This window comes from Paroedura picta, chromosome 1, assembly GCF_049243985.1.
Source record: "Paroedura picta isolate Pp20150507F chromosome 1, Ppicta_v3.0, whole genome shotgun sequence".
Lineage (NCBI taxonomy): Eukaryota > Metazoa > Chordata > Lepidosauria > Squamata > Gekkonidae > Paroedura > Paroedura picta.
This window is the reverse complement of record NC_135369.1, coordinates 45,122,316-45,150,192: the sequence shown is the minus strand read 5'-3', so window position 1 is coordinate 45,150,192 and position 27,877 is coordinate 45,122,316. Positions and strand designations below refer to the sequence as shown.

Below are 27,877 nucleotides of genomic sequence, written 5' to 3'. Positions count from 1 at the left end.
TGCTGCAAGCTCATATTAAGTTATACTTGGATCATATGAAACTGATGCTAGCTATGAAAGACATACACAAGAGAGTATTTTTACATATAGTCAGCATTCTACAGAGCACAGTTCGGGTTCAGTGGCACCTTTAAAACCCACAAAGTTTTATGCAAGACATTAGAGGGCCTTGAAAGTACACTGTGTCATTTACCCTGGGTTGCAGGGAGAAAGGCAGGCTCTAAATAAGGAAATAATAAATTTGCAGCAGTTGATAAATGCAGAAGTAAATAATGAAAATCAGAACATCACAGTTCTAAGCCGTCTGACTAATGCAGACATCTGCTCAGGGTCACAGGCTCAGGTATACAAGATGTTTCCTTAGTGGAACAGGCTTCCTCGAGAGGTGAGTTCTCCATTGGAAGTTTTAAAGCAGAAGCTAGATAGTCATCTGACAGAAGTGCTGATTGTATAAATTTGGGCAGATTGTGAATGGGTGGGCAGGAAGGGATGTGCCAGTGTTCCACTTGTGGCCCTTCCTTGCATACCCTGGGAATAATCACCATTGTGGGATGGTAGGTGGATTTCCAGGCCAGGCTGGATTCTTGGAGATGTTTGGTGATGGGGAAATCACTTGGTCATGAAATTGGGGTCACTGTGGGTAGACAGGTAGTTGCGAGTTCGTGCTTTGCATAGAGGGTTGGACTAGATGCCCCTGGAAGTGCCTTTCAAGATACTATGATTCTAAGACTCCCCAGCCAGCCAGCCGCAGGGCATCCTTTCCACCCCCGCCAGCGGGGAGGGGGCTCCTGCGGCCATAGGACCAGGCTTGAGTCCAGGGGCACCTTCAAGCCCAGCGAAGCTCCAGTCGAGGATGAGCTCTTCTGCGCATGTGCGCTTCCCCAGATACACTCAGCAGGTTTGCCTTGTGTGGGGACCTGTCCTTCGTCATTCGGAGGGACATGCGCAGAAAACGCGGAAGAGGTGAAGCAGCGGCTGGACGGGATAAATAAGGGTCGTTGCAAGAGGGGCTTTTTCTTTTTGCCAGGCCTCTGAGTAAGGTAGGCCGGCGCCTTCCTCGGCCCTCCGTACCCGTCGAGCTTGTGGGGTGGTGAGGCGGCCCCGCCCTTTAGCCCGCTGGCTGTTCGAGGCAGGGCACCCGCCTCCCTCCGCCGTCCGTAAGCCCCGCCCCTTCCCCCGGGCCGCCAGCCTTGCTGGCACAGCGGGCTCGTCCCGCCTTGGCGGAGGCTGCGGGGAGGACCCGGGACTCTGGCACGCCTGTCATTTGCTACTTTTAGAGTAATGAGTGCTGACAGAGCCTTGATGGGAAGGGTGGGAGATTGTAAGCCGCTTCGCGTAGTAAAAAGCGGGGTACAAAACAGCTCTTCTAGAAGCGTCCCAGTGGCCCAAAGAGACGTGTATGTGTAGGGGGAGCTTTTATATAACGTTTATTTATTATTTATACATACTTCTTTTTGGATACTTGAAACATGGTCAATAATGTTGGTTGAATCTGACCAGCAGTGCAATTTTAGTTATCCTGTTGTATAATTAATTATTATTATACTCTTACTATATTTGGGGGCGGGGGATGGGAGTAGCTTGCTTAAAGTTGAATGGATCCTCTCTGTCCATCCATAGCAAGCCCTTCTGCAGGTAGGGGAAGAGAAGATGATCCCTCTAGTTGCTGCTGGAGCAATGGGAGAACTGAGCTGATATGCAGTTTTCATAAAACGCCTGGGTTGCACCATTTGGCGCAGTTCACAGCTCCCACTTTTTGCCACTCTCCTTGTATTAGCACTGGGAAGGCAGGAAGTAAGCCTGGCAACTTTGGACCTTATAGTGCCCTTAAAGGGTCTGGATTTGTCCTTTGGACTACCTGGTTTTGGCTATTGTGGCATTAAACTCTAGCTCTGATGCTGAGTTTGACGCTTATTGCATATCTTTAAGAAGCAAGGATTAATCTGTATTATCAGTGTGGCCATCATTCGTCTTGTCCATTGAACAGAAGAAAAATCTTGCTCCAAATAAGTTGCTCATAAGTGGGAAAACAATGGAACAGGCACACAGAGCAACAGTGAATCATGACAACAAAATTTCCATGCACCATCATCCTGCATTGCATCAGCAGTGGTTTTCTAGGGACTGTGCTGCATGTCAGAATAGTTTCTGTTTACTGGCCTCTTGCCCATGTGGTGGAGTTGCCTGGCATTTGCAACAGAATTTTGTATAGTACTACATTTTCAATACGCTTCAGAAAGATTTTCAGTAGCCCTAACCCTCTTCACCTTGCCAGAAGCTTTGGAATTCTGACACATGGTGATGGATGCAGCCCCAAAATGGCTGCTGCAGGTGTCAGGGAGTAAGCTCATGCATACCTCTAATAGCAGCGTTTCAGGTAGATGGTCAGCTTGATGTGATGCTTTTTTAAATGAATGTATTGTTTAAAATATTTTCTTGCATACACTCAGCTTGCCTTCGGTCACATAGTGTCCTATCACATTTGTGCTGTGATGGCAAATGTTTAACAATTTGTACAGCCAATCATATCTCCAGTGACCAATCAGAGGCCTGCTGGACAAAAGCCCCACCTGACCACACCCACTTTCTAAAAACACTTAGTAGGCCCCAAGAAAGGAGTTGGTAGGCACCAGGGTGCCAGTATCAGGGAACCTTGCTGCAGTTGTCTTATAGCCTTATTCCGGAGCACAGTGTCCTGACTAGCAGTATATCTCTAGAAACTATGGATGTGAATATTGTTAGAGTTGCCTAAATTAAAAACCGAGGCATGTTCTTAAAATGTGTTGACCCTTATGAAGTATTTGAAGGGGGCAATGTGCACCAGCAGGTGCAAAGCCCAGATTGATATGGATGGATAGGATGATCCAGCACATTTTCCAAATGTGCCCCCTCTCAAGTCAGATGTTGCCTACAATAACTTTTACATACAATAGTTGTTCCAGAACAACACTTCTTTATTTTGGCACAGAAGATTCCGTACTCTGAGGTTCTTCATACAGTTTTCTGAGCCGAGGTAATTGCAGTGGCTTCACTTGGCTTCTCTCTGCACCAGCAGATGTGTCTTCTGTCATGGTAAGTGAGAGGCAAAATGGCAATAGACTAGTACATCTCGAACTCAAGCTGCAGGCCTATCCCGAGGAGTTAATCCGGCAGCACTCTGGTCACCACGGACATACTGAATATCTGATTCGCTGGAATGTCCTCAGCTTGGAAGATGGTACAGGAAGCAGTACTGGTGCCTCTCCTGCAGGGAGCAAAACCGACAACATCCTGATGTGGATGTCAGCAGATGATGCTTACGCAAACTGTCCCACTCTGCTGGGTACTCGGAAGTGCAAAGAACAGCAGGAGGGGAAAGCATCATTCCCTCCCGATGTTCCATTGGATGAGGCCTCATTTTTGGAGATGAAGACTGATGTCAGGAATCTGGTGCAGCGGGCTACTGAGCAGATGGTCAGCACCACTGTCCCTCATCCCTCCATCCTCAATACCATCCATGTGCTCAGTGCCTATGCCAGTATTGGCTCGCTGACAAGTGTGTTTAAGGAGTCGGGTGCCCTGGATCTGCTAATGAAGATGCTGTGTAATGAGGAGAAGCAAATCCGCCACGGTGCTGGCAAGATGCTGAGGGCTCTGGCATCACATGATGCAGGTGAGACACATCAAAGGGTATGAGTGGAGTCGTTCATTTTAGGGAATTGTGATGCAATTGCTATCAAAATATTCATAACCATCTCTGCTGTTTTAGTAATACTTAAACGGTTGGATCATCAAGGTTGACTGTTTGCTACAAGAAGTGCATTTAAATCTGATAATCACATTTCAAAGTCCCCCAGAAGGAGTTTTAGTCAGTAGCTGTGTTTGTCTGCAGCAGAACAGTGAGATTCAAGTCCAGGGGCACCTTAGAAACCAACAAGTTTCAGGGTGTGAACTTTCAAGAGTCAACCCTCTCTTTGCCAGATTACAAGTGTTAGAATTGCCAAAATTAGAAATTGGGGCTTGTTCTTAAAACGTGTTGACCCTCATGAAATTTTTTGAAGGTGCAGAGCCCAAAGTGGTATCCCAGAAAAAGGGGAAGTTGATAATTTCACATAATCATCTTCAGAACCTCTGAACAAGGGGAAAAATGAGAGAGTGGTGCAAAGCAATCACAGCCAACATAGGGCATCATCAAAAGTTGATCTCCACTGTGGTTAATATCAGAACAATGACACTTTTGCTGTCTCACAGCCTTTTAAGAGTTGTGTATGGTCAGTTTGGTGTAAGAGAGACTATTGATGAGCCATTGGCTTCTGTGCTTGCTGTTGGAAGGTACAACCTAATCCTAATTGCACCTGGAGCCCAGTCGAATTTGCCTAGTGTTCTCTACAGCAGGGGTAGTCAACCTGTGGTCCTCCTGATGTTCATGGACTACAATTACCATGAGCAAACGCTGTCAGGGGCTCATGGGAATTGTAGTCCATGAACATCTGGAGGACCACAGGTTGACTAACCCTGCTCTACAGGATGCAGATTAAGGGTTGAGAGACCCGAAACATCTTGGCATCACCCCTTCCCAACTTCTAAAAACATCCAGTCTGTTGTAGGCTTTTTGGAGAATTTAAAAGCTCACTCTTTCATTTTGATTGGCATTAAAATATATCCATTGGATTTTGGTTTTGGATTTTGCTTTGGACCAGTGTGGTAACTTGTGCAACATTCATTCTTAAAATTACAATTAGGTTTCCTAATATATAGAAAAAGCCCCACTCCTCATAGTACATAGGAGGGCGGTATACAAATTTAACAACAATAACATCACACAAATCAAATAATTAGGGAAAAGGGGGGGGGATAATCTTGCTGCTAGCACCATGCAGTCTCACATGGCCAAATTGCCAGAAGTATATAGGGAGTGAGCATTTCCTCAGTACTGACTGCCACACTACAGCCTTGGCAGTGTACTTGGTACTCAAACTGAGATAGCTGTTTCAGGTGAGTAGCCATGTTGGTCTGAAGCAACAGAACGGGACTCACTTTGTTTTGAGATAGCTGCTGTAGCTGAAATGGAATCTGCTGGACTGTATGCTGGGGAATAAGTGTTTAGGTGCTGGCCATCTTTGGCGGAGGTCCCTGTGTGTAGTGGAACCTTTTGTTGCCCCTGCTTTGTCTGTCTCTTTAAATCTGGAGCACTAGCCTATCGTTCTACACTGACAGTCCCATCCTTTGCCGGCTGTACCTTCTAAGTCCATTGACTACAATGGATTCTGCTTAAGATGCCCCTCTAACTCCTCTATATCTTATATCTTATATCTTATATCTTATATCTTATATCTTATTTTATTGCCTGCCTTTCTCTCTGAGACTCCTGGAGGATTCTGAAATTTAAAATTTTGTCCACCTAGCAAATACTTTTGCTGTAGGACTCAAACAACATATTCAGAACCATAACAGAGTCCAGAAAGCCATCCCAGGCTCGGCCTAGTGCTTTTGAACTGGAGATTGCAGGGGTTGAACCTGGGACCTTCATGCAAAGGTGGTGCTCTGCTACTGAGCCATGAGCTGTGGGAAGCATGGTTCTACAGGGTAGAGGAGCATGGGAGAAGGGAAACATGGTGTTAATGTTTCTGGTTCTAGGAAGCCGAGCCTATGTTCTCTTGTCCCTGAGCCAGCAGGATGGCATTGAAGAGCACATGGATTTTGACAGTTGCTACACCCTCCTTGAGCTGTTTGCAGAGACAACGTCCTCAGAAGAGCACTGTGTGTCCTTTGAAGGGATCCAGCTTCCTCAGGTATTAACTAATAGCTCTGCAGAGAAGCATGAGGCGCCTTTCTGAATAGCTATTACTGGAACATGACTCAAAAGTATTGCCATATAGATGTCAGAAAAAAACCCTTAATTTACTGTTGGGCTCATGCTCTTCTGTCCTCATCTTTCCTTAAATCATGTGCTGAGATTTAAGAATTTACTCTTCAGTTAATCTCAATTGTTGAGAAAGAAACAGTCATCAGTCGGAGTGCCTCTTTTCTGACATTACAACAAACTGGAATCTTCCGTCTGACACACTGGGAGAGGGGAAGGGAGTCCCAAAACGAATTCAGCTTGGCGTACTGGTTAAGAGCAGTGAGCTCTAATCCGGATAGCCGGGTTTGATTCTGGGTGACCTTGGGCTAGTCACAGTCCTATTGGAGCTGTTCACACAGAGCACTTCTGCCAGAGCTCTTTCACCCCCACCTGCTACACAGGGTGTCTGTGGTGGGGAGAGAAAAGGAAGCAATTGTAAGTCACTTTGAGACTCCTTCAGGTAGTGAAAACAGGGTATAAAACCCAACTCCTCTTCTTCAATCTGGTTTGTGCCCATCACAAACCAACTCCAGTTCATTCACACTGCCTTACTTGAAACTGAGATGCTGATGAGATGATTGTGGAGAATTTGGGATTACCATGTGGGGAAGGCCGGGTGAAGGAGTATCAGGGTTACATTTATATCCATTTATTTATATGGGCATAAAGCCAGTTCTGTAATGATTGAAAGGTCTGGTAGTTTCAGCCTTTGGTTTTCTAGCTGCCAGCCCCTGGTAATGTCTGAACACCACAGCAGGCATAGCTAGGCAGGCTTTCCTTGTTGCCTCACTTTTCTGCTTGTGGTTGATAATGTCCAGTGGCCACCCCAAGGGTGACAAGTTATGGGATAGGTGATCCAGAGTGGGGGACAGGGTGGGAAGCAGTAATTTTTGGCCATCATGGCCAGTATTTTTGGTCTGTTTCAGATTCCAGGGAAACTGCTCTTTTCCCTAGTTAAGCGGTACCTGTGTGTCACCTCCTTCATGGGCAAGCTGAACGTCACCGCAGAGCTGAGAGGGGGAGAGGTGGACTCTGTGCCTTCCCCCGCAAATGCCAGGGATCAGAAGAGGATGCAGTGTGAGTTTGACTTCAGCATGGCCATGGGACACCTCATTTCCGAGCTGGTGCAGGTCATGGGCTGGCATCGTAATCCGGAGCGCAAAGAAAGGAGACCTCGAGTTGCTCAGTCTATCTTCCAGCCCCAGGTTCTTCCCACCTATGCAACTGTCCAGTCAGCCGCACATCTGCCCCAGAAGGAGAGTACCTTCAAGACGCGCTCTGCCTTTCCCAGTTGCAGTGGCTACGCAGAGTACATGAAAGAGAAGCTGGTGTGTGGCATGCGTGTGCGCATGTTGGAAGACTATGAAAAAATCTGTGCGGGAGAGGAGGGCGAGTTCCTCCACAGCAATAATGGCACCCCACCTGTTCAGGTACTGAGTCAGGCTGGGAGATGCTAGTCTCTCGCTGCCAGGGGATGGTTGGCACCACGATTCAAGTCTTGGCATGTTTGTTTAGTTTCTGAGGCTCTAGCATGTACCTTCTTCTGCTAAGAAGAGAATCCTTCCTGAATCCAAAGGAATGTTTTGAGGTAGATACCTAGTCATATATGGGATGTTTTAGGATATATCACCTTTACTTGTTTACTGGGAAAGTAAGTTCAGTAATTCTTTTTGCTTGGCCTCACTTTTCTAGGTGCACTGGGAGTCTCTGGGCTATACATACTGGGTTCATTGGCACATGATTGAGATCATCGGTTCATCTGGTCAGGCAGAGCTGAAGGCCCAGGAGAAAGTGTCCAACCTTACAAAGACAGGTGAGGCAGTCCTGGTCTGTCAGGGGCATGTTGTCTCAAGCTTCAAAAGCAGGTCTGTGTTCATTGCTCCATCCCCTTCTTTTTGCTTGGTCCATGATTCTCATTTCTTTCCTGTGGACTGGTTTCAGCTTACACTTTCTCTGGTTTGCCCCTTGGACTAATGGAATTGGGTAGCAGGGAGATACCCGTAGGAGTTTTGTCTTTGCCTGATTCTGAAAGATTAAAAACTCAGAGCTGAAGAGCAGGAGAAGCTTGAGACTTCTGCTACGTTGTTATATCATCTGTTTTCCTGATTGGATCATATGAACAACTATAAAAGGAACCCACTTCTATCCTGATAAACCATGAAGAAGGCCTTTTAAAGCCCCTAGTGTGGGACCTTCATGCCTGTGGGGCTGCCTTTGGCTCCCCAAAGAAGTCAGTGATTGACTGCATGAACTCTGCTCAAGATTTCTGGCCCCAGAGAAGTTAAATTGGCTTCAGTCACCGCCAGGGCTTTTTTTTGTCCTGACGCTGGCCTGGTGGAACCCTGACCTGAGTAAGCCTAGGGTTGTACAAAACTTAAAACTGTTCTGCAGGTCCTGCAAGACAGAGCTGCCCCACCAGGCCTATGCTTGAGGCCTTCAAATATCACCTACAAGCTGGCCTCCCTACATAAACCACAAACATCTCTAGGCCCACCCAGAAATCAACATAGGAGCACTTACCCCCCCCCCTCCCACTACCAGAGAAAAGGCAGTATGTTCCATGGAGTGCTTTTAATGTAATAATCATTTCTAAGAACATTTAAAATGTTTTAACACTTGTTTTATTATATGCTGTAAGCTGCCCTGAGCCCTCGGGGAAGGGGAGCATAGGAATTTGAAAATAAATGAGAATATATTCCAGTTCTGGAGAAGGGAAGAGACATTTCTTAAACTCCACAGGCTGTGCCTAAGCCCGGGGTGTCCTTTTCCTTCTGCAAGTGCTATATGAGTGCTCTACTCACCACCAGCATGGGCTTAGACCCAAGACCCAGACCGGACTGCGGAAGGCTGTGGGAAGCAGCCCTTTTGTGTGTGATATGAGGGATGGTTTCACTGCCTCTGCTTGAGAGGACTGGTACAGCACAATGGCAATTGAAAGTGCAAACCCTCCACAAATCAATGTAAACCTGACCCCCCCTCCACCACACACCCCACTCATTCCTTCCTACAGTATGGCTACAAGAACCAGACGGAGACCGGCCCAGAGGAATAGGAACGTAATGTCCAGGGTCCCATCCTCCCCATCCTAGCTGCCTCTGGATGCTCAGGCACCCTGTCATTATTTAATAAATGGAGTTGACTGTTAAAAAAAAGAAGACCCTGAGCAAATGAGGTGGCTTCAGGTAGTTGCTTGGACTGTATTGTGGAAATAATACTGCTGGCCGGTCTTATGGAGGCGTTGGAAGGATTATTGAGTTCATGGATACGAAGCACTTGGAAGCAAAATATACTGAGTTATTTCCCCAATGTTTTGCCAGTCTTCTGTTATATCCTTGGTAGGATATTAACTGAGAGTGGTTAGAGGGGCCGAGTAGGATCTGGAAGATTTAAATCCCCGCTCTGCCGTGGAAGCTTGCTTGGGTGGCCTTGAGAAAATCGCATTCTCTCAGCCTGACCTACCTCACAGGGTAGTTGTGAGGATAAAACAGCATAAAGGAAAATAGCAGAAGCCACTTAGGGTCCCTGTAGGGAAGAAAGGCCAGATATAAGGTAAATAAATGAAATAGATTAATGTATGGATTATATAGAACTGAAGTTGAGTCAGTGGTTGAGAAATAGCCACCTCTCTCCTTCTGAATCAGTTTGCATTGCAAGGGGTTTCTGCTTAGGTACCAGCACCGGAGATTCTGTCTCTTGAGAAGTCCTGAAGCTCCTCTCTGTGATTTGTGCCTAGCTTCAATCCACCCACCACTGTCCCACAAGCCACATTCGAGGCTGTACTCCCTGCCGTATCTGCCAGACTGGACGGGTGAGAAGTTTGGGACCCTGCACAGGACCGAATGGTGGGAGCTCCTCTTCTTCATTAAGAGATTAGAGCCTCGGAAGCAACAGGAAATTATTCGGTTCATCCAGCAGGACCAGAAGGTAAAGAGCTGGAAAGAAGTCACTGAGGGGCAATAATTCATGTTCTGTTTCTGGCTGGCTATGATTTATCGAACGCTGGTTCAGTTAATTTTGGGGCTTTGGTTTGGGTTCAATTGCCCTCATGTCTTACCTGCAGTGGGGTCTACACCCACAAACTCTGTTTGTGCTTTCAGCTGTCAGAGCTGAATGAAGGAGGCCTGATCCAGCTGTCTGTATCAGCAGAGCTGGCCCAGAAATTAGTGCAGCTCCTGAGCCGGCAGTGCCTGGGATGCACCCAAAGTGACCTGCAGGCCTCCCACGTCTATCTCAAGTACGCCTTCAGCAAGGGATGGGCAAATCAGAACTGCCAAAGTGGGAATAAGACTTCTGGGGAGTTTGGCTGCCTTCCTGGCACCATGGCATCCAAAACGCCCAAGGACTCACTCTCTGCAGAAAAAGCTCTTCCCGCTCTGTCTATGGTGGAGAAAACAGACATGCAACTGAATAAGGAGCTCTTCAAATTGGAAGAACTTTCCTTCCCAGAAACACTGGATGAAAAGGCCAAAGGTGAGTACCAGCCAGCATCCTGGGCTTTCTTACACTTAAGAGCTTAAGAGGAGTCCTGCTGGATCAGAGCAGTGGTCCATCTTCCCCAGCATCCTGTTTCAACGAGTAAACAACCAGTGGCCCTGGAGGGTCAACAAACAAGCCACTGTGGCCAAGCTCTGGTGTTGCCGTCTCGAACTGTTTTTGTGCCCTGCACCTGGCGGTTTGTTTAGTCATCATGCCTCGTAGCCGTTGAAGGATGTATCCGCTGTGATTATGTCTAATTCCCTTTTAAGTCTCTCTATGGCTGAAGCCCCACAGACTTTTCTGCATCTCTGTTAAATGGTGCAACACACCCAGCAGGGGCTGTGAAGAATCAGGCAGGCAAGAAGAACAGGGGCCTGTGCAGCAATCCCCACTCCCTCCCTCCCTGCATCCCCATCGGATGCCCAGGGCTGCCCCAATCAGCTGATGATGAGCAGGAGTGCTGGGAAGAGGGTAGAAGGACAAAGGGGGGTTCTGCAGTGTGGGTCACTGGGAAAGAGCAAGCTCAGGGCGGGGATGCTTGCTGGCCAGGCTGAACAAGGGACTGCTGTGCTGATAGCCCCTGTTGATCAGTTTTCTGCAGTGTGAAAATGGCAGGGAAGAAGAGCACTTTGGAGCAGCTGGCAGAGGTCATGGAGGCGATCCGGGCGGCCACTAGTGGGGTGTTGCTGCAGACGGCTGGTCTCCGATTCATCACTGAGGTCTTGGAGGAGGAGCCCAGGCAACAGAAACCACTCTTCAGAGCAGAGGAGGAATTTGCCTTGAGGTCAGTTCTGTGGTCACTTTCTAGGCTGTCTGCTTGCAGCAGATGCAGGTTGGGACCCTTTCCATGACTCCGCTCTGTTGGAGGCCAGGCCACGAATTTCCCCCTGTGTTTTACTGCAGTGCATAGGAAAAAGCAAGCAAACAGTGCCACAGACTTCTGGTGGAGATACAATGTTTGAAAAGCAGTATCCATTGTTCTCCTCTCCTCCATCTTGCACCCACAACAACCCTGTGAGGTTGTTTAGGCAGTGTGTGTGACTGGCCTAAGGCTGCCCTGTGAGCTTCCATGGCAGAGTGAGGATTTGAACCTGGCTTTTTGCAGATCCTAGTGCAACACGCTAGCCACTACACTACACTGTCTCACTCTTACATCTCTTTGATTAACAGCCAGGAACTTGACTGAAACTTACTGGAGGTTTACTGTCGGTTGGATCTTCTAAGGGCCAGGTGCCCAGATGACTGGTCCCTCTTACCATCTGCAGGGAGAAAACAATCAAGGTGCTGGTAGAGCTGCTGGACTGTAGAGTGGAGAAACTGCTGATTGTGTTGGTGCTGCGGATGCTGTATGTGCTGCTGACCAAATATGACTGGCGGATATTCTTCGCCACCAAAGGCGGGCTGCAGGCCATGCTACGATGCATGCTGGAGTACCCCACGTCAGCGCTTGTGCAGCAAGCTGGTCTGGTGGTAAGTTGGGCTGCAGAGCTTAGCAGAGTTTGGGAAGGGGAGGGGAGGGGAGGGAGGAAGGAAAGGAAGGAAGGAGTCCATGCTGATGTATTTTGGAAGCTCAGAGTAGTGGAATTGAGCACTGAATTTGTGGGTAGAGGCAGTGAATTATGTTAGATCTATGACCTCACAAAATAAGTGGGAATTATGTGATGGGTGAAGCATCATACTCTGAGCTTGATTTTGTGAAAGGAGGCTGGTTGGGAAAGGATTTTTAGACTCTGAACTGGTTGAACAGGATGCTGGACTAGTTGGACCATGGGTCTGATCCAGCAGTGCTCTTTTTATGTTTTTAAGTGCTGTACTTTGGTATGCAATTTAGGGGATGTTGTCCTTTGAGCACATGAAATTACAAATGTATCTTTCATGGGACCCCAACAGAGATTCTTTCAGCCTTCTTCTCGAGGTCATGGATGGTTACTGCCACGGGCCATGCATAGCCACTGCTGACTGCAGCACCAGAAATGTGGGCAGGGTGGATTGTTGCCTCCTTTGAAACCCATGGGAATAAAAACACACACACATGTACATCATGAAAGCAAACGAAGAATAGTTCTGAAAAGGAAACAAAATAGTAATACCTAGTTGATTTTTTTCTCTCTGCCACTGAATTGCTGTCTTTGTCTCCCAGGTGCTGAAGGTGCTGTTGGGTGTTGGAAACTATCAGCTATCAGGTACCAGTGGGAAGTCCTGCCCTCTGAACCACTCTGATGCGCAGATGATGCGGGAGATCTTTGCCAGCATCGGATCTGCTTCCAGCAGAGACTCCGACAACTTGCTTTGCGCCATCCCTGCTGCTGTTCAGAAGATGTTGGGCACACCTGGGTAAGAGCAAAGGGTTAGCCTAGCTGGGTAGAGGAGGCCTGATCTGTGCCACTTAAGGGGAGCCCAGACGAGCACTCTTATTTCCAGCAAGCCTCTGGGGTGAGGAATCCATGCAGGAACCCTGGCTTGGTTCACCGTTCTCTCCGTCGTTCTTCCTCTTTGCAGGGAAACAGTCTTATGGGCTCCTTGTGTGGCCTCGGGAGTTGGCTGGTGGTGCCGGCTCCTTGAACTGGCCTTTGAATGGTTGCCCTTCTGTCCATCCTTCCTCCTGCCCCGTGCAATGGCGATTGCCCAGAGGGTCACTCTTTTGTCCCCCTCTCTTTAGGGCTTCTTCAGCAGTGCAGAATGGGCTCTTGGTGCTGAACATGCTGATCAACAACCACAAGGGCCTAGCGGAGCAGCTGGGAAACTGTGACTTCCACTCAGTCCTGCAGAACTGCTGCCGCTCAGGCCAGAGCTCCAATGAGATGCTGGCCCGAATTGTGCTCAACCGCCTGGCTGAGCACAAGCTGCCCCTGAGCCAGGAGAATGCAGGTAGGGAATTCCACAGCCTTACTTAGAGTCTTATCCTGGTTGTACTCCCAGCAGTATCCTATTTGAACTGTTATTTGCTGTGTACAACTGGCTGGCACCCACTCTCTTTCAAGTACAGCTAACCTCTTGTTGTTGCCCTTCTGATTGTCACTCGTGGCTGGTTCTGCTTTCAATTGCATTTTCCAGGATTGCGTTGGGTAAGGGTGCCCTGCATATTGCTCCCTTGCAGGATATTTGTTCAGAACTTGATGAGGATTCTGAAAAGCAAACCAACTTTTATTGCAGTGAAGTTCTTCCAAATATTGTCTTTCTGCAACCAGACTCTGCCACCTCCATCAGGCTCCAGGAGATGGAAATTGCAAAACTGGTGAGCAGCCTGCATGAGAGCCACATTTCCAAGGAGATGGTGGTGGTACTGGAGCGCTGTCTGCAAGGCGTGGGTGCCTGCCCTGAAGAAAACAGTTCTGAGTTTTTCACAGAGGTGCTGCTTCTCAGAGACTTGGCACAAATGGCGTCTGAGAAAGATGTAATGCTGGGAGCGCTCAAGTAAGTCTCATGTAATCCAGTGGTAGAGCATGTATGTTGTATGTATGGAGTCCTAGGTGTAGTTTCCTGTTAGGCTGAGAATCCATAAAGCATTGTCACCAGCAAAGGTGGCCAGGCTAAGATGGGAGGATCACAAAGTCATCAAGTTGATGTATGAAGGTCTTCACGTCGCATGAAGCTGCAATATACTTGATCAGACCCTTGTCCACCCCGGTATTTTAATGCCCCTTTTGAAATCTATGATGTGACCTCATTTGGAATCCTGTGTACAGTTCTTGTCATCATATCTCCAAAAGGACATTGCAGAGCTGGACAAAGTACCGAGGAGGGAGTTGGGGAACCTTCCCTATGAGGAAGGGCTGAAGAATGTGGGGCTTCTCAGGTTAGAAAGAGATGAAAAGGGATTTATAACAATAGAGGTCTATAACATGGTCACGCAGTGGAGAGAATTGACAGATAAATTTTTCTCCCTATCCCAAAATACATCCAGTGAAACTGATGGGCAGTAGATTCAGGTTGGTCAAAATGAAATACTACTTATCACAGAGAGTGGGCTGCCAGAGAATGTAGTGATGGTCACAGGAATAAATAGCTTTAAAAGGGGGTTAGATAAATGCATAGAGGATATGTCTGTCCATGGCTGCTCACCATGGTGCCTGAAGGGAACAACCTCCTTGTGACCCAGAGCCAGGAGGCACCATCAGGGGAAGGCCTCACCCTCTATGTCCTGTTAGCCATCAAGAGGAAGTGAGACAGGATGCCAGACTGGATGGACCATTAGTCTGTTCCAGTAGGGCTCTTCTTATGTTGTCTGTTCCGACTGGCAGCAGCTCTCCAGGGTCTTAGGTCAGGGTCTTTCACCACACCACCTTCCTGATCCCCTTAACTGGGGTTGTCAGTGATTGAACCTGGGACCTTCTGTGTGCCAAGCAAAGGCTGCTTTTGATAGGTCTAGAGATCCCACTTTTCTGAAGAGCTGAATTTCCTTGAGCTGTTATAAGTCACTGGTATCTCTGTTTCCAGACCCTCCTTCATGTTTTTCTCATCTAACACTCTTCTTCTTTGGCACAGGCTTTTGGACAGCTGCTTGTATAGTCCATGGTGGGATAAAGTGCCTTGGCATGAATGCATCGAGCCATGCTTGTCTTCCATGAGTGCCCACATAAATGACAGACAGGTAGGGAGGAGGTCCAAGGGGGAACCGATAGCCACCTCTGAGTAGCTAGCCCCATTGGATGCCGTTGTTTATAGCAGCAGTTCCAGGTAGTTCACAGACCAGACTATTATGGACTGCGAAAGAAAAACACTTGCAATTTGCACATCATCAGGAAATTTTGGCAAGACACAAAACAATAGTTATTTCTTGTTTCCATGACAGCGTGCTCGTCTGTGTCTCCCTTGTTAGGGAACTGTGTTGTGTTTAAACAAGGCTGTATTGCAGTAGTGAGTATCTGCTGTGCATGCAAAAGATCCCAGGTTCAGTCTCTGTTTAAAATGCACTTTGCGGAGCCTCTGCTTGATGGGGTGGACTTCAGCAGGCAGACGGTATGAGGCTGTTCCTCATGTTGATACGAATTTGGAATACGAAATTCATTTCTTACAATTTTCATCCTCCCCCTTTGCTCTTTAGAGGAACCATTTCCTGCTTGCTTTAGAGTGACCCTAGCCTAAATGCATAAGAGATGTAGTCTGAGAGTGGAATATCTCAGTGGGGGGCAGAGAGAGGTGATTTGCGAAACCAGCAGTTGTTGCTCAGCCATGTGACCCTTGCCCCCCTCCCTTGCTGACAGATTACGCAGGGGTTCATCAGCTTCCTCTACTGCCTCGCCACCCTGGACAAAGACTGCGCAGTCATGTTGTGCTGCATGGGCGCCAAGGAAGCCTTGACGAAAGTCCTGGAGAAACACGGCTCCAGCGTGCTGCTGGGCATGGAACTGAGGGACCTGGTGATCAGCTGTGAGAAATACGCCAGCCTCTCTAAGAAGATGGCATCCAGTATCTTAGCTGGCTGCATCCAGGTAAAATCGGTGCCCTTTCTCAGGTCTGGTTTGGGACAACCCGCCAAGCAGAAGAACTGTTGGTTTTTATACCCCACTTTTCACTACCTGAAGGAGTGCCAAAGCGGCTTGCCAACACCTTTACCTTTTCCTACACTCTTTGGGGTAGGTGAGGTTGAGAGAGCACAGACTGAACTGCTGTGCAAGAACAGCTCTTAGAGAACTGTGATTGTCCCGAGGTCACCCAGCTGCTTGCATGTGGTGAAGCGGGGAATCAGACCGGGCTGTCCAGATTAGAGGCCACTGCTCTCAGCCACTCCACCACACTGGCTCTTTACCCCAAGTAGCCAGAGCCACCGGAGGGAGGGGACATGGAATCCAAGGAACAGAGGTAGCGTAGGAATAGGCTCCCCATCCCCATCCCCGTTCAGGCCAGGTTTCATCTGATTGAAGTGGTCATGCCTTCCTGTTACTTATAATGCCATTCTCAGTACCTTTGGCTCTCTGTCCCCCCCTCCCAGATAGCTCTGGGTCAGATAGAGGAACACAGGCGGAGCCATCGGCCAATCACCATCCCGCTCTTTGACAGATTGCTGAGCAACCTTTGCGAAGGTGAGTGTCCCTTTAGGGTTCGGACGTCAGGGTGACTTGTTCTGCTGGGGCCCCCTGCGCTTGCCAAGCGCAGGTGCTTTTGCAGTTTCTCCCTTGCTTAGGCTGCAGCTTGGAGGTGAAGGAGGACAAGTGTTGGGAGAGAGTGGAAGTTTCCTCCAACCCCCACCAGGCCAGCAAGTTGGTGGACGGGAACCCCCAAACCTACTGGGAATCCAATGGCAGCACCAGCTCCCACCACATCAATATCTATTTGCATCGTGGAGTGATAGTCCAGTGAGTGGAGCAAGCGGGGTCTCTGGGGAGACAGAATGTGGGAGTTGGGTGTGGTGAGGGAAGGCTGCTCTAGGCCACGGGAAAAGGTGGGGTTGACAAGAGATGGCATTTCTGCCCATTTGCCTGAAATGGGCCAGGTCCCCCAGAGGCAATCATGCCTTGCTGGAATATCCAGCCCTGGGAAGGCTTTCAGCTGGGCTTTCTTGCATGGACCATCCTGGGAGCCAGAAAAACACAGAGATGATGTCGAGCCCAAGGGTGTCAATTCTGAAGAAACAAGCCAATTTGCGCCTTAGTGCCCCAAGAGGTGGTCAGACTTCCGGCAAGTCCGGCTCTAAATCTAAAGCCCGCTGCTCTCTCATCGTGCAGGAAGATGTCTCTCCTGGTGGCCAGTGAGGATTCCAGCTACATGCCAGCCCGTGTTCTCGTCATGGGAGGGGAGAGCGCCTCTAGGATCAGCACCAGGCTCAATATGGTCAGTGCCGCGGCCCAGAAACCGCAGAGCACAAAGCTCACTCTCGTGATTTATCTGAGGCGTTCACGGCCAGAGTCAGCCGGGGGGTGTGGGTCTTCTGGGCTGTGGTCCGGTGGTTGAGTGTGTAACATTTCACGTGACTGTGGCCGGCATCTTCTGAGACAGGACATGGCAGGATGGGAATCTCTCTGTATCTCTGAAGGTGCTGGCCACAGTTACTGGGAAGACGTCAGGGACGAGAACCAAAAAAGTTAGGGATAAAACCAAATGTAGAAAAATATGAACAATTTATTATTAGAGCTCAAAAATGCTTAAAAACCATAAAAGAATATCTATTTGGCACACATAAAATATCTCAGTAAAATACACCAGTAATGCCAACAAGTTCAGAACCAACACATTCCGATCATACGGATCTTCATCAGAGCTCACTATACAGGTGCGCACAGGTCTACGTGACACATTCTTACTATTTTCATCAGGGGAGTAAAAAACTGCTCTGATCTGTTATGGCTGGTTCTGGTCCTGCAAGGTATTCATGTTGGCAGCATCTTCGGTCAGCAAATGTTCTGTATATCCCACCTGGGTACTGGGGAATCCTTCTGCATGCTTTTCTGTTAAAAGGTCCAAAATGAGAGAAGCGCACAGCAGGATTCTCCAAGACCCAGGGCAGAGTAAGAAATATCTGCCAGCTAAGGGTTACCGGTATGTAATTAATTGAGGGAAATTAGAGAATGTTTTATGTTTTTAACTCGTGGTTTTATTGTGGTTGGCTACCCACCCTGAGATGCATTGGAAAGGCGGGTTATAAGAATAAAGATTTGTTTGTTTGTTATTTATTTCTGTCCGCTCCCCTCACTGAGGAATTCCAGAAGAAGTCATGTTCGACCTTAGCTCAGCAGCTCTGAGCAGCCAATGACTCCGTGTGCTTCACGGCTTAGAGAATCTCACCTTGTTGAGAAGCACGGAGTCCCCACTCGGTTTTCTATTGGCAGCTTTGGGAAATGCGTGGGCAACATACTGAACAAAGGCTTCACAACCTACTGGAAATAGTTGGTGACTGTAGGTTGCCCTGCCTAGGCCCCTTAACTTGCCATTTTCAGCTCCGTGCTGCATTCCTCTGGTCATGTAGCAGTTATTGCAGCTGCTGGAAAGGCCTTTTGTTCCTGGTGAAGCTCCCCAGGTTGGAGAGCTACAGGCCAGGCATCCTGTTCTCCACCTGCCTTAGCTTCCTGTGGGCCCTTCTCTATCACAGCTGTTGACTTCTGGCTGAAGGACCCTTCTTGAGGGCTTGTCCCTTAAGGGTTAGCGGCCCAGCCTTGCCACCTCTGTAGAAGTGATGAGAGCTCCCAGAGGCATTTGCTATACCTTCCCTGTCTTCACCATACTATCCTGTCACATGCGATGGCACTTATTGTGCCTCTCTCCCAACAGGTGAATGTTCCACCATCCGCCAACAGAGTGACCCTCCTGGAGAACATGAGCTGCTTCTGGCCGGTCATACAGATTAAGATCAAGCGCTGTCAGCAGGTAGAAGGGTATAGAGCTTAAAAGTTAAAGCGATTAGGAGGGAAGGACCTCAGACTTGCTCACCTTTGGCTGTGAGTAGTCCTGGCAGTAAGGGCCTAGGGGCTGTGGCCTAGATGGCCCAGGAGAGCCTGATGTTGGATCCCAGCAGCTAAGCAGCATTGGCTGAAGTAAATATTTGGATGGGAGACCACCAAGAAGTCTGGGGTGGCTGTGCATGGGTAGGCTGTGGCAAACCACTTCCTCTTGCCTTGAAAACCCTGAGGAGTGGCCATGAGTTAGCTGTGACTCAATGGCACATTACCTATGCCAGGGCCCTGTCTTCTCTGCAGGGTGGAATTGACACACGTGTGCGTGGCATTGAGGTGCTGGGCCCCAAGCCCACCTTCTGGCCAATCTTCAAGGAGCAGCTGTGCCGACGCACCTTCCTCTTCTACACCACCAAGGCCCACACCTGGTGCCAAGAGATCTCAGAGGACCGGAGGCAGCTACTGCAGCTCTTCAACAGGTATCCTCCTTCTTCCTCTGGGTCTGCAGATTAGGGGGTGCCCTGAGAGCCTCATGCCTAGAGACTGGAGGAGGGGCCCTTCCTGGGGGGGGGTTGAGAATAAGCAGGAAGGGCTTAGCAGCCTTGCAAGCAGAGATACGTCTTGCTCAAGTGGCAATTTCCGTTGTAAGTGCCCAGTCTCTTGCCTTCTCCAGTCCAGATGCCAGGGGTCCTCCAGGCTTCCATTCACTGTAATAGCTCACTCAGGACCCCCTTGATGTTGCAGGCTGAACAGCGCCCTGCGCCATGAGCAGGACTTTGCTGATCACTTCCTTCCTGACGATGAGGCTGCTCAGGCCCTGGGCAAGACGTGCTGGGATGCTCTAATTACCCCCTTGGTGCAGAGTATCACCTCTCCAGGTACCGGCTCTTCTTCCTGGCAAGGCCTCTTGACTGCCATGGTGGGGACCTTTTTTTTACTTGGGTTTTTCCTGCCCTTCCAGACCCCAGTGGCCTCAGCCCCCTGTCGTGGCTTCTGAGCCAGTATCTGGAGAACTTGAAGACAGCAGCAAGGGCCAAGAAACGGGCTGCCATTTTCAACTCTCGTGTGCGGCGACTGAGCCACCTGCTGGTGCATGTGGACTCCAGCAGCCCTGAGCCTGAGGAACTGAAGGCCCCTGTGAAGTCCAGTGAGTGCTTTCCCATTGGGCAGGCAGGCAGGCAGGCAGAAAGGTCGCCCCTTCTGAGCGGAAGGTGGGAGGGTGGCAGGATGGGAGCCCTTGAAGGCATGACTACGTGGGACCCCCACATCCTGTTTCCAGCCACAGGATTAACAGGAAGGCAGGAGAACAGGGTTGGTGGGTTCTGTAGGGAAGAATGGGAGCTGGGAGTGGGTGGGTCCAGTTCTAGCTGGGAGAAGGGATGTCCTTTTTTCAGTCAGATCCTCCCATCAAGTTTTCCAAGCCCAGTACGACTGAGGTGTGTGTCAGCCATACTGGCTGAAGACCTTGGCACCCTGTCCATACTCTGCAATGCCTCCTTTGTAGATGGGAAGAATGGAAAGAGCAAGGAGACGAGTTCTGGGGCCGCCAAACCGGTGGAGAAGAAGCCCAGCAGCACAACTGGCATCACACAGTGCTGGAAGGGGGTGGTCCAGCAGCAGGTGAGCGCAAGCATGGGGGGTGGGGGCTTGTGTGTGTGGGTGTGACTTCTTGCCCACATGTCCAGACTGCCTGTGCATGCAAGTGTTCATTGTTTGTGTGTGTATTGGGGAGCTCTTGTGTGTTTGGTGTAGTGGTTAGGAGTGCGGACTTCTACTCTGGCATGCCGGGTTCGATTCTGTGCTCCCCCACATGCAACCAGCTGGGTGACCTTGGGCTTGCCACGGCTCTGATAAAGCTGTTCTGACCAAGCACAAATATCAGGGCTCTCTCAGCCTCACCCGCCCCACAGGGTGTCTGTTGTGGGGAGAGGAATGGGAAGGCGACTGTAAGTCACTTTGAGCCTCCTTCGGGTAGAGAAAAGAGGCATATAAGAACCAACTCTTCTTCTCCTTCTCCTCCTCCTCTGCTCTGCCAAGGAGCTCAGAAACCCTGAGACTGGAGCTCTGTGGGGAGAAGGCTTAAGGGCTCCAGTCCTGCAATGCTGGTGACCTACAGGGCTGGCCCAAGGGGGTTTTGGTGCTCTAGGCGAGCTATAACATAAGATTCCCTCCTTCTCCCATTTAACATGCTTACACAGACATAATGACACATCCCCTGGCTCATTTGAAAGGCTGCTGCCCTGGCCAGCCGCATTGCACGTAGTGGGACGTACCTCTGAGTAGGCATGGGAGACCTGCTTAGGAGATGTCTGCCTCGCACCCTGGAGCCCCTGAGGGTGTCTTTGGGCAGCCCCCAGCATTGGCACTCTCGGGGATCACGTAGCAGGTGGGTCAGCCGAGAGAGTTAGCTGGGGCTGATTTTCATGTTAAAGTTTCCTTCTCGATTGTGTCTCGCTCCCTTGGGAGCTAAAAAGCTGATGAAAAACTTGTTTGCGATACAAAAAGAGAAATATAGAGGGAGGAGAGGAGTTGAAAGGAGGTTGTCCTGTTTGCCTGTTTCCAGAACTGTCGTAAAATGTGACTTGTTACCGACTGGGCGGTGGCCCCGTGTCTCTGCAGAAGTCCTGCTGGCCGGGACAGGCTTGTCCTCCTGGGCCGCTAACAGGATTGCCTCTGTCTCTGCCATGCTGCCCAGGTGAAGCGGTTCCTGGAGTGCACGTGGCAGGACCCTGACTTCGTGGAGCAATACTGTCACATCTACCTGCGCCTCCGCACGGCCATGGAGGAGCTTTTCGGGCAGCAGATGTGCTTCATGCTTGCCCTGCGGCAGGGCTTCTCTGGGGGGCTGCTTCAGCTCTCCTTCCTGACAGCCATGCACGTGAGTCGGGGCTCAGAGGGGCTGGGGACTGTGGGGGATTGTGGCAAGTGGGAGTAGTGGATCTCCTCTGAGGTCCCCTTTGCCAGGCCTGGCCAAGGCCTTCCCTTGTCTCCTGCAGCTTCTCCAGGTCCCACAAGTGGGCACAGGCTGCTCATGTGCCATCTCTCTCCTGGGCTTTGGACCCCATGGCCTTTGTGGAGCTCTTCCTGCTTTTCTGGTGGGAGGAGTTCCTCCCGTTTCCCCTGCTGTCACCGTGGCTCATCCAGCCTCTCGCGTTCTGTGTCCCCCTCCAGGTGAGTGAGCAGTTTGCCCGTTACATCGATGTGTGGATCCAGAAGAGCTGGGCAGACTCGGGCAATGTGGAGACCCTGCAGTGCCTGCAGCGGAGCCTGGAGCCTGTTCTCTTCCTGTCTGGTCTGGAACTGGCCAACACCTTCGAGCACTTCTACCGGTGAGGCCTTGGTGGTGGGGGAAAGGGCTGCAGCAGTAGTGGCGGAGAGGAGGAAGGCACTGGGCAGGGAGGCAGAATACCTCATCCATGGGATGAGTCCTGTCCAGGAGAGGCCCAGCCACTGCGGTCCCCTGCGAGGAGCCCTGCGGTGCAGGCAGGGTAACGGGGGCCTGTGGGACTGAGTCGGTGGTGCTCCCCGTTTCTCCAGGTACTACCTGGGCGACCGGCTGCTGTCCCAGGGCAAGACGTGGCTGGAGAGTGCTGTGGTGGAGCACATCGGGCTCTGCTTCCCCAACCGCTTCCCCCAGCAGATGCTGAAGAACCTGAGTGAGCTGGAGGAGGAGCAGCAGCAGTTCCACCTCTTCCAGCTGCAGCAGTTGGACAAACATCTCCTGGGGCAGGATCAGGACGGGAAATACCAGGAGGAGGAGGAGGAGGAGGAGGGAGGAGAGGTGAGCAGAGGAGGGAGGGAGCAAAGACTCTGTTATCAGGCCCTGGGCTGCCAAGACCCCCTCCCCGGGCATGTATCCCCCACTCCTTGGGACCCCTGGCTTGTTTATCAGAGCCACAGTGTGGACTCTGGTTGCGTTGCTCTCCCAGGTGATGGAGGAGGAGACGAGCGGCCAGGAGCAGGAGCCGGTGGTGAAAGTGCTGGCTTTGTCTCCCCGCTGCTGGACCATCTCCCCGCTTTGCTACCTGGAGGAGCCTGCCAGATTTTTCCCACCGTCCTTCAGTCAGCACTTGGGCAGGTTTGCTGACTTCTATACCCAGAGTGAGTGTGGGGCTATCAGAGTGCCAAGAGGGTGGTCTGTACAGGTCCTTTTGCTGGCCTTGGGCTTGCTTGGTTGACATTGGGCAAGTCAGTGCTGCTCACTGTATGGGTTGTGAAATGGGGAAGGGTTTCCAAATCAGGAAGTGACCCAGTCTTTCTGTGCCCAGGTCCAGAGAAGCAGTGTTGAAGGTCTGTCATTTGACAGAAGTGAGTCACTGTGGGACATACCTAAAGGACCCCCCCCCCAACACACACCATGCTGTTGCCAGTGTCAATCCTGTCCCACTATTGCGGTGTGCCATCCCTGCGTAGGGGAAAAGAGAGGATGGTTGTTCTGTTGGGAGGGGAGGTAGCTTAGCTATGGAAGAGTGCCTTTCATCTCGTATTTTCACCCTGCCCTTAAGGCCACTGGGTGGTGGTGGGGGGGGGGGGTAAGAGCTGGTATCTTGGTGTCACTGCTGTAGAGAATGGCTTAAGTGGCAGAGCACACATTCCCCGGTGCATGTAAGAAGTTCCAGCTTCAGAGGAGCTCAGTGAGGTGGGAGGAGGCCCAGCCTGAGGCCTGGGAGCTGGGCAGAGTAGACGGCTGGGGGTTAAAGGGATCAGTGACCTGGTGGAGTGAGGCAGCTTTCAATGATGTATCCTTTGCGAGATCTAGCAAGGCCGGGATTTTGAGGGCTTGGGGGAACCTGGGCTGGTGGGGGCATGATTCCACTCGGCGGATTTGCCCTGATGGACTCTTTTTCTTGTTCAGGTCAGAGCCGTTTTGGGCTGGAGCACACAAAGCCACGGCGTTTGCAGTGGACCTGGCTAGGCCATGCTGAGCTGGAGTACCAGGGCTGCATCCTGCATGTGTCCACCTTGCAGATGTACATCCTCCTGCGCTTCAACAGTGCTGAGGTTCTGCCTGCCTTGATACTGACTTCCCTCTGCCTCCATGGTTTTCTCTAACCTGTAGAACAGAGCACAAGCTCTCTTAACTAACCCATGCGGATTTTGCACTTTGAAGTCCCTAGTTCTGCAACATGAAAAATGGATCCATGCACATCACAAGATGTAGTTGCATGTAGGGTATTTCCCAGTGTTAAATCCACTCCACCCCATTCTGGTGAATTATGCAACCCTAGCACTGTTCTTGTTGTAAAACTGGCAGCATGTGGTGGGATTTGGCACCCCCCTGCAAGGAGGCATCGGGGTGGGAATTTGGGAACAGCATTGGTGCATTGAAATGTTGGTGATGAAGGCTGAGATCAGGGTAGCAGGAGTCACTGCACCAAATGCCCTGCTGCAATTCCCACCTCCATGCACTGTGGGGGTAGGGAGTTCCAAATTCCCTCAGGTTTCCTGTCTCAGAAGTGTCTTGTACTTGCAATACCAATCCCTGTTTGGTTGCTTTTCCCCCCTGTTGATTGCAGGAGGTTCTTCTGGAGGCATTGCTACAAGCTACAGGTCTCCCCATGACCCTCTTGAGCCATGCACTGACACCTCTGGTGGAGAAGGAGCTCCTAATCCAGAGTCAGGGTAATTATGAAGGCGGGAAAGGGAAGGAGGCATGCAATTGGCTCTGTGGAGTGGGTGGGGTTTTGATAGCCACTGCTATCCAACTCTTGGCTTGCCAGGCCCTGCTGGAATAGCCATGCACAGTGTTTTCCCAGCTGCATCTCCCAGAGAGAATACAGGAGCCTTCGTTTGTCCTGCTAAACTCAAGCCTTTTGTCATTGCTGCTGTTTTGCCGCTAGGTGTCTTGAGGCTGATGGAGAAAAGGCTGGCCCCTTTCTCTGGCCGACACTTGGCTCTGCAGCCAAAACGGGCATACCTGAATGTGGTGGAGAATGAAGGCAGCACTTTGGCGAGGAGAAGGAACTTCATCTGCGGCCTCCTTAACCAGATCCTCAAAGAAGAGAAGGCCGTGCACATCGACAGGCTCGTGTTCAGGGTATGGAATGCCAGCATCCTGTCTTTGCAGTGCAGTTCTGTTGGGAGCCATAAAGGGGGCTGATTCACTCTTGTGCTCTTCTCAGGTGGTCAGCAACTGCCAGAAACTGGACCTTGACTCTGCACCAAAGTCTTTGAGCTACAGCAGCAGCATCAGCAGCACCGACGTCCTGGCTTGCATTCTGCATCTGCTGAAGCAGGGCTCCATCCGGCAGCAGGACAACAGACCGCAGCTCCTGGAGTCTGTCTCCCCAGATCTCCCACCCCCCGCACTGCCAAAGAACCATCCTCAAGTTGCATTTCAGACCGTCCAGATCAAGAAAGCGCCCAGTGTGGCCCACAGAGTGAAGAGACAGACTTTCTCCACCTTCAGGTAGAACTGGCCACTGGCCACTGGCTTCTGTGGGCCTGTGTGCAGGACGGGTTGCTTACAAGTGTGTCTGCAGACATCTTGCCCGACGTGTGGCTCCTCCCCCTGGCTGCCGCAAGAGATTTCAGCAAAGGGCAGCGTCAGGTCAGCAGCACAAGCTTCCACCACCAGTGCCTGCTCAGTCTGCAGGAAATGGGTGTCCTGCCCGGTGATTGTCCGGCTTTTCTTGTTCTGCCTTGTGGCATGTCTGCCGTGGCAGAATTAGCAAGCATAGCTGGCTCCGGAGACTGTAGAAATCTAGAAATCAACACAAACCTCCCTCGAATGTCCAAAGCAGCTTTTGCAGCTAAAAATCCAAGCCATTTAGAGAGTTCTTTCTTCCTGTCAATCTAATCACCTTCTTTTTGGAGTAGGAAATTGCCCCTGGACCTTGGTCACCCCCCCCTTCTTTACACAGTCTCTGATGAAAGGTCCCTTTCCCCCCTCCCCAGGAGCACGTTCTCTGATTGATGCCTCTGGCATTAAGGGAGGAGCAGTGCTGATCCGTTTGCGGATTCACCCTGCTGCCAGCCAAGGCTGGGGATGCAGTGAGCTGAAACTTCTGTTCTTTGGGCATCCTTTAACCTATTTCCTCTATGAATTTGTCCTTGAGACTTGGCAAGACAGAGATTTCCTTAAGCATCCTTCGCTATAGAGAAGAGCAAGAATCCAGGAGCACTAACAAAACTTGTGGCAGGGGATGAACTTTTGTGAGTCACTGCTGAGCAGTTTTCAGTTTTCTCCCCTGCCAGAAATGTTGTCAGTCTTCAAGGTGCTACAGGACTCTTGCTCTTTTCTACTGCTATCGACAGAGTCACCCATTTTCTGCCATCAAATTTGTCTTTACTTACATAAGTAGCCAATGCAAAAGTACATATTCACCCACTCATGCACCTGCAATACAGAATGAGCTTCCTCAAAGGAGCTGTGGGTCATAAGAACGTAAGAAGAGCCCAGCGGGAGCAGACCAGGCGTCCATCTAGTCCAGCATCCTGTCCCACACAGTGGCCAAGTGGCTACTCTGGAGGGCTAACAACAATGCATAGTAGCCAATGCCTTCCCTCATGGGATTCAGAGATTCACTACCTCTGAAAGTGGAGGTTCCCTTTAGTGTTCAGTAAAATGCTGGTGCTTTAGCCCTCCATAGACCTTGGGTATGTCTCGTATTGGAGGTGTGCTCAAAACATCACTTTTCCTGGTCCAGTGGTGGCATAGCCCTCCTTCTGGTTTATTGGCTGAGTTGCTGAAAGAGACTCCAAAGTGAGACTGGACCATTGGATACTTACGATGAACAGTCCCTCTGAGGAAAGAACATCTTGAGGACATCCTACACTCCACTTGGGGAGGCAGGAATAAAGTTTGATTATGCCAATTGCATTAGCCATGAAGGGGGGCTTCTCCCTCTCCCTCTGAGAGTGGTTTGCAAGCCTGTCAGTCAAGATACAATATTCACCGTAGCTGATAGTTATTATCCTGGCTGTGAAGATCTTTTGTTGTTTGTTTTTAAATCTATTTATTTCAATAGTATGATATAAATTTCAGAAGGTTACAGAAACAAGAACGTCAGCTTTACAGAGTTTTTAGATGTTTACCCCAATGATTTTGAAATCTTTCAAGAGGTCTCTGATTTACCATATTCGTTTAGTTTGGCCATCACGCCTACTTCTCTCAGCTTCTCACACCATAGGTCCATCTGCAGCTCTTGAGCTGTGAAGATCTTCTGGTGTGATCTCTTTGAGGTAACAAGTGGGAATGAAATAGGCAAGAAGTCAGAAAGAAGCAGAGAGATCAGCTAGCGCTTAAGTTCAGAAAAAGCAGAGAGTCGAAAGTAGAAAGGCTATATGGACACAGCGTATTCTAAACTGCTCTCTCTGTAGATGAAGGAGAAGAACTGAAAAGATGGGTGATTTCTACCAGGAGACAGGAAGTGGGAAGACTTTGTTCCTGCCTCTCTGAATGGAGGATGGCAATCCACCCCCAAGATGTCTTCGACCTCCTAAGGAGGAGGTTTTGAGAGCCAGCATGCTGTAGTGCAGGGGTAGTCAAACTGCGGCCCTCCAGATGTCCATGGACTACAGCATTCGCTGTCAGGGGGCTCCTGGGAATTGTAGTCCATGGACATCTGGAGGGCCGCAGTTTGACTACCCCTGCTGTAGTGGTTAAGAGCAGCGGCCTCTGATCCTGGAGAACTGGCTTTGAATTCCCACTCCTCCACATGCAGCTAGCTGGGTGACCTTGGGCCAGTTGTGTCAGAGCTCTCTCAGCCTGACCTACTTCTGTTGTGGACAGAGGAAGGGAAAGGTGTGTATAAACTGCTTTGAGCCTCCAGCCTCCATAAACCCAGCTCTTCTTATTGGTGCTGCTGAAGCCATAGCCCAGTTCTCCGCTTTGCTTTTGCTACTTCCAGTGCTACTGCCTTTCTTTCCCTTCCTCTATTGTCCAAAATCTAGACTTGTAACACCTGGAGAATCCAGATAAATAAAGACAAGTTTGGCCAAGATGCATTGTGTGGCTTCCTCAGACAAAAGGGGACGAAGTGTGGCGTGTCAGTTCAGCTGCTGTGGAAATTAGCCCAGGACATTCTACCTTGTCCATGTTTAGCAGCCTGCACCATCTGTGCCAGCTTGGAGCTTCCCTTCCCTTCCCTTCCCTTCCCTTCCCTTCCCTTCCCTTCCCTTCCCTTCCCTTCCCTTCCCTTCCCTTCCCTTCCCTTCCCTTCCCTTCCCTTCCCTTCCCTTCCCTTCCCCCTTCCCTTCCCTTCCCCCTTCCCTTCCCTTCCCTTCCCTTCCCCCTTCCCTTCCCCCT

General features: G+C 50.2%; 1 protein-coding gene across 4 annotated transcripts; it reads left to right on the top strand.

The window, feature by feature from the left end:
- The first annotated feature begins 890 nt into the window (after positions 1 to 890).
- On the top strand, positions 891 to 27,572 carry LOC143837112 (cullin-9-like). 4 transcript variants are annotated; one of them, XM_077336605.1, is made up of 30 exons: positions 891 to 1,040; positions 2,969 to 3,652; positions 5,617 to 5,771; positions 6,751 to 7,254; positions 7,517 to 7,637; positions 9,558 to 9,748; positions 9,922 to 10,294; positions 10,892 to 11,084; positions 11,566 to 11,770; positions 12,441 to 12,634; positions 12,960 to 13,168; positions 13,489 to 13,714; positions 14,786 to 14,891; positions 15,505 to 15,732; positions 16,233 to 16,323; positions 16,425 to 16,596; positions 16,966 to 17,071; positions 18,506 to 18,601; positions 18,931 to 19,106; positions 19,372 to 19,505; positions 19,589 to 19,774; positions 20,132 to 20,247; positions 21,323 to 21,505; positions 21,799 to 21,956; positions 22,165 to 22,408; positions 22,557 to 22,728; positions 23,483 to 23,628; positions 24,144 to 24,249; positions 24,468 to 24,664; positions 24,750 to 27,572. In XM_077336605.1, the coding sequence occupies exons 2-30, from the start codon at positions 3,070 to 3,072 to the stop codon at positions 25,038 to 25,040; spliced, it is 5,862 nt and encodes a 1,953-aa protein (XP_077192720.1). In that variant the 5' UTR covers positions 891 to 1,040; positions 2,969 to 3,069; the 3' UTR covers positions 25,041 to 27,572. The 4 variants fall into 4 exon arrangements, with proteins under 4 accessions (XP_077192720.1, XP_077192729.1, XP_077192738.1 ...); XM_077336614.1 differs by having other exon boundaries at positions 918 to 1,040; positions 2,972 to 3,652; XM_077336623.1 differs by lacking the exon at positions 891 to 1,040 and having other exon boundaries at positions 3,556 to 3,652; positions 5,652 to 5,771.
- Positions 27,573 to 27,877: the final 305 nt, after the last annotated feature.

Coding starts and splice junctions, on each gene's coding strand:
- LOC143837112 (XM_077336605.1), top strand. CDS start 3,070: ATGGTAAGTGAGAGGCAAAATGGCAATAGACTAGTACATCTCGAACTC. Junction 7,638..9,557: donor GTCCAACCTTACAAAGACAG/GTGAGGCAGTCC, acceptor ATTTGTGCCTAG/CTTCAATCCACCCACCACTG. Junction 22,409..22,556: donor AGGAGGAGGAGGGAGGAGAG/GTGAGCAGAGGA, acceptor TTGCTCTCCCAG/GTGATGGAGGAGGAGACGAG.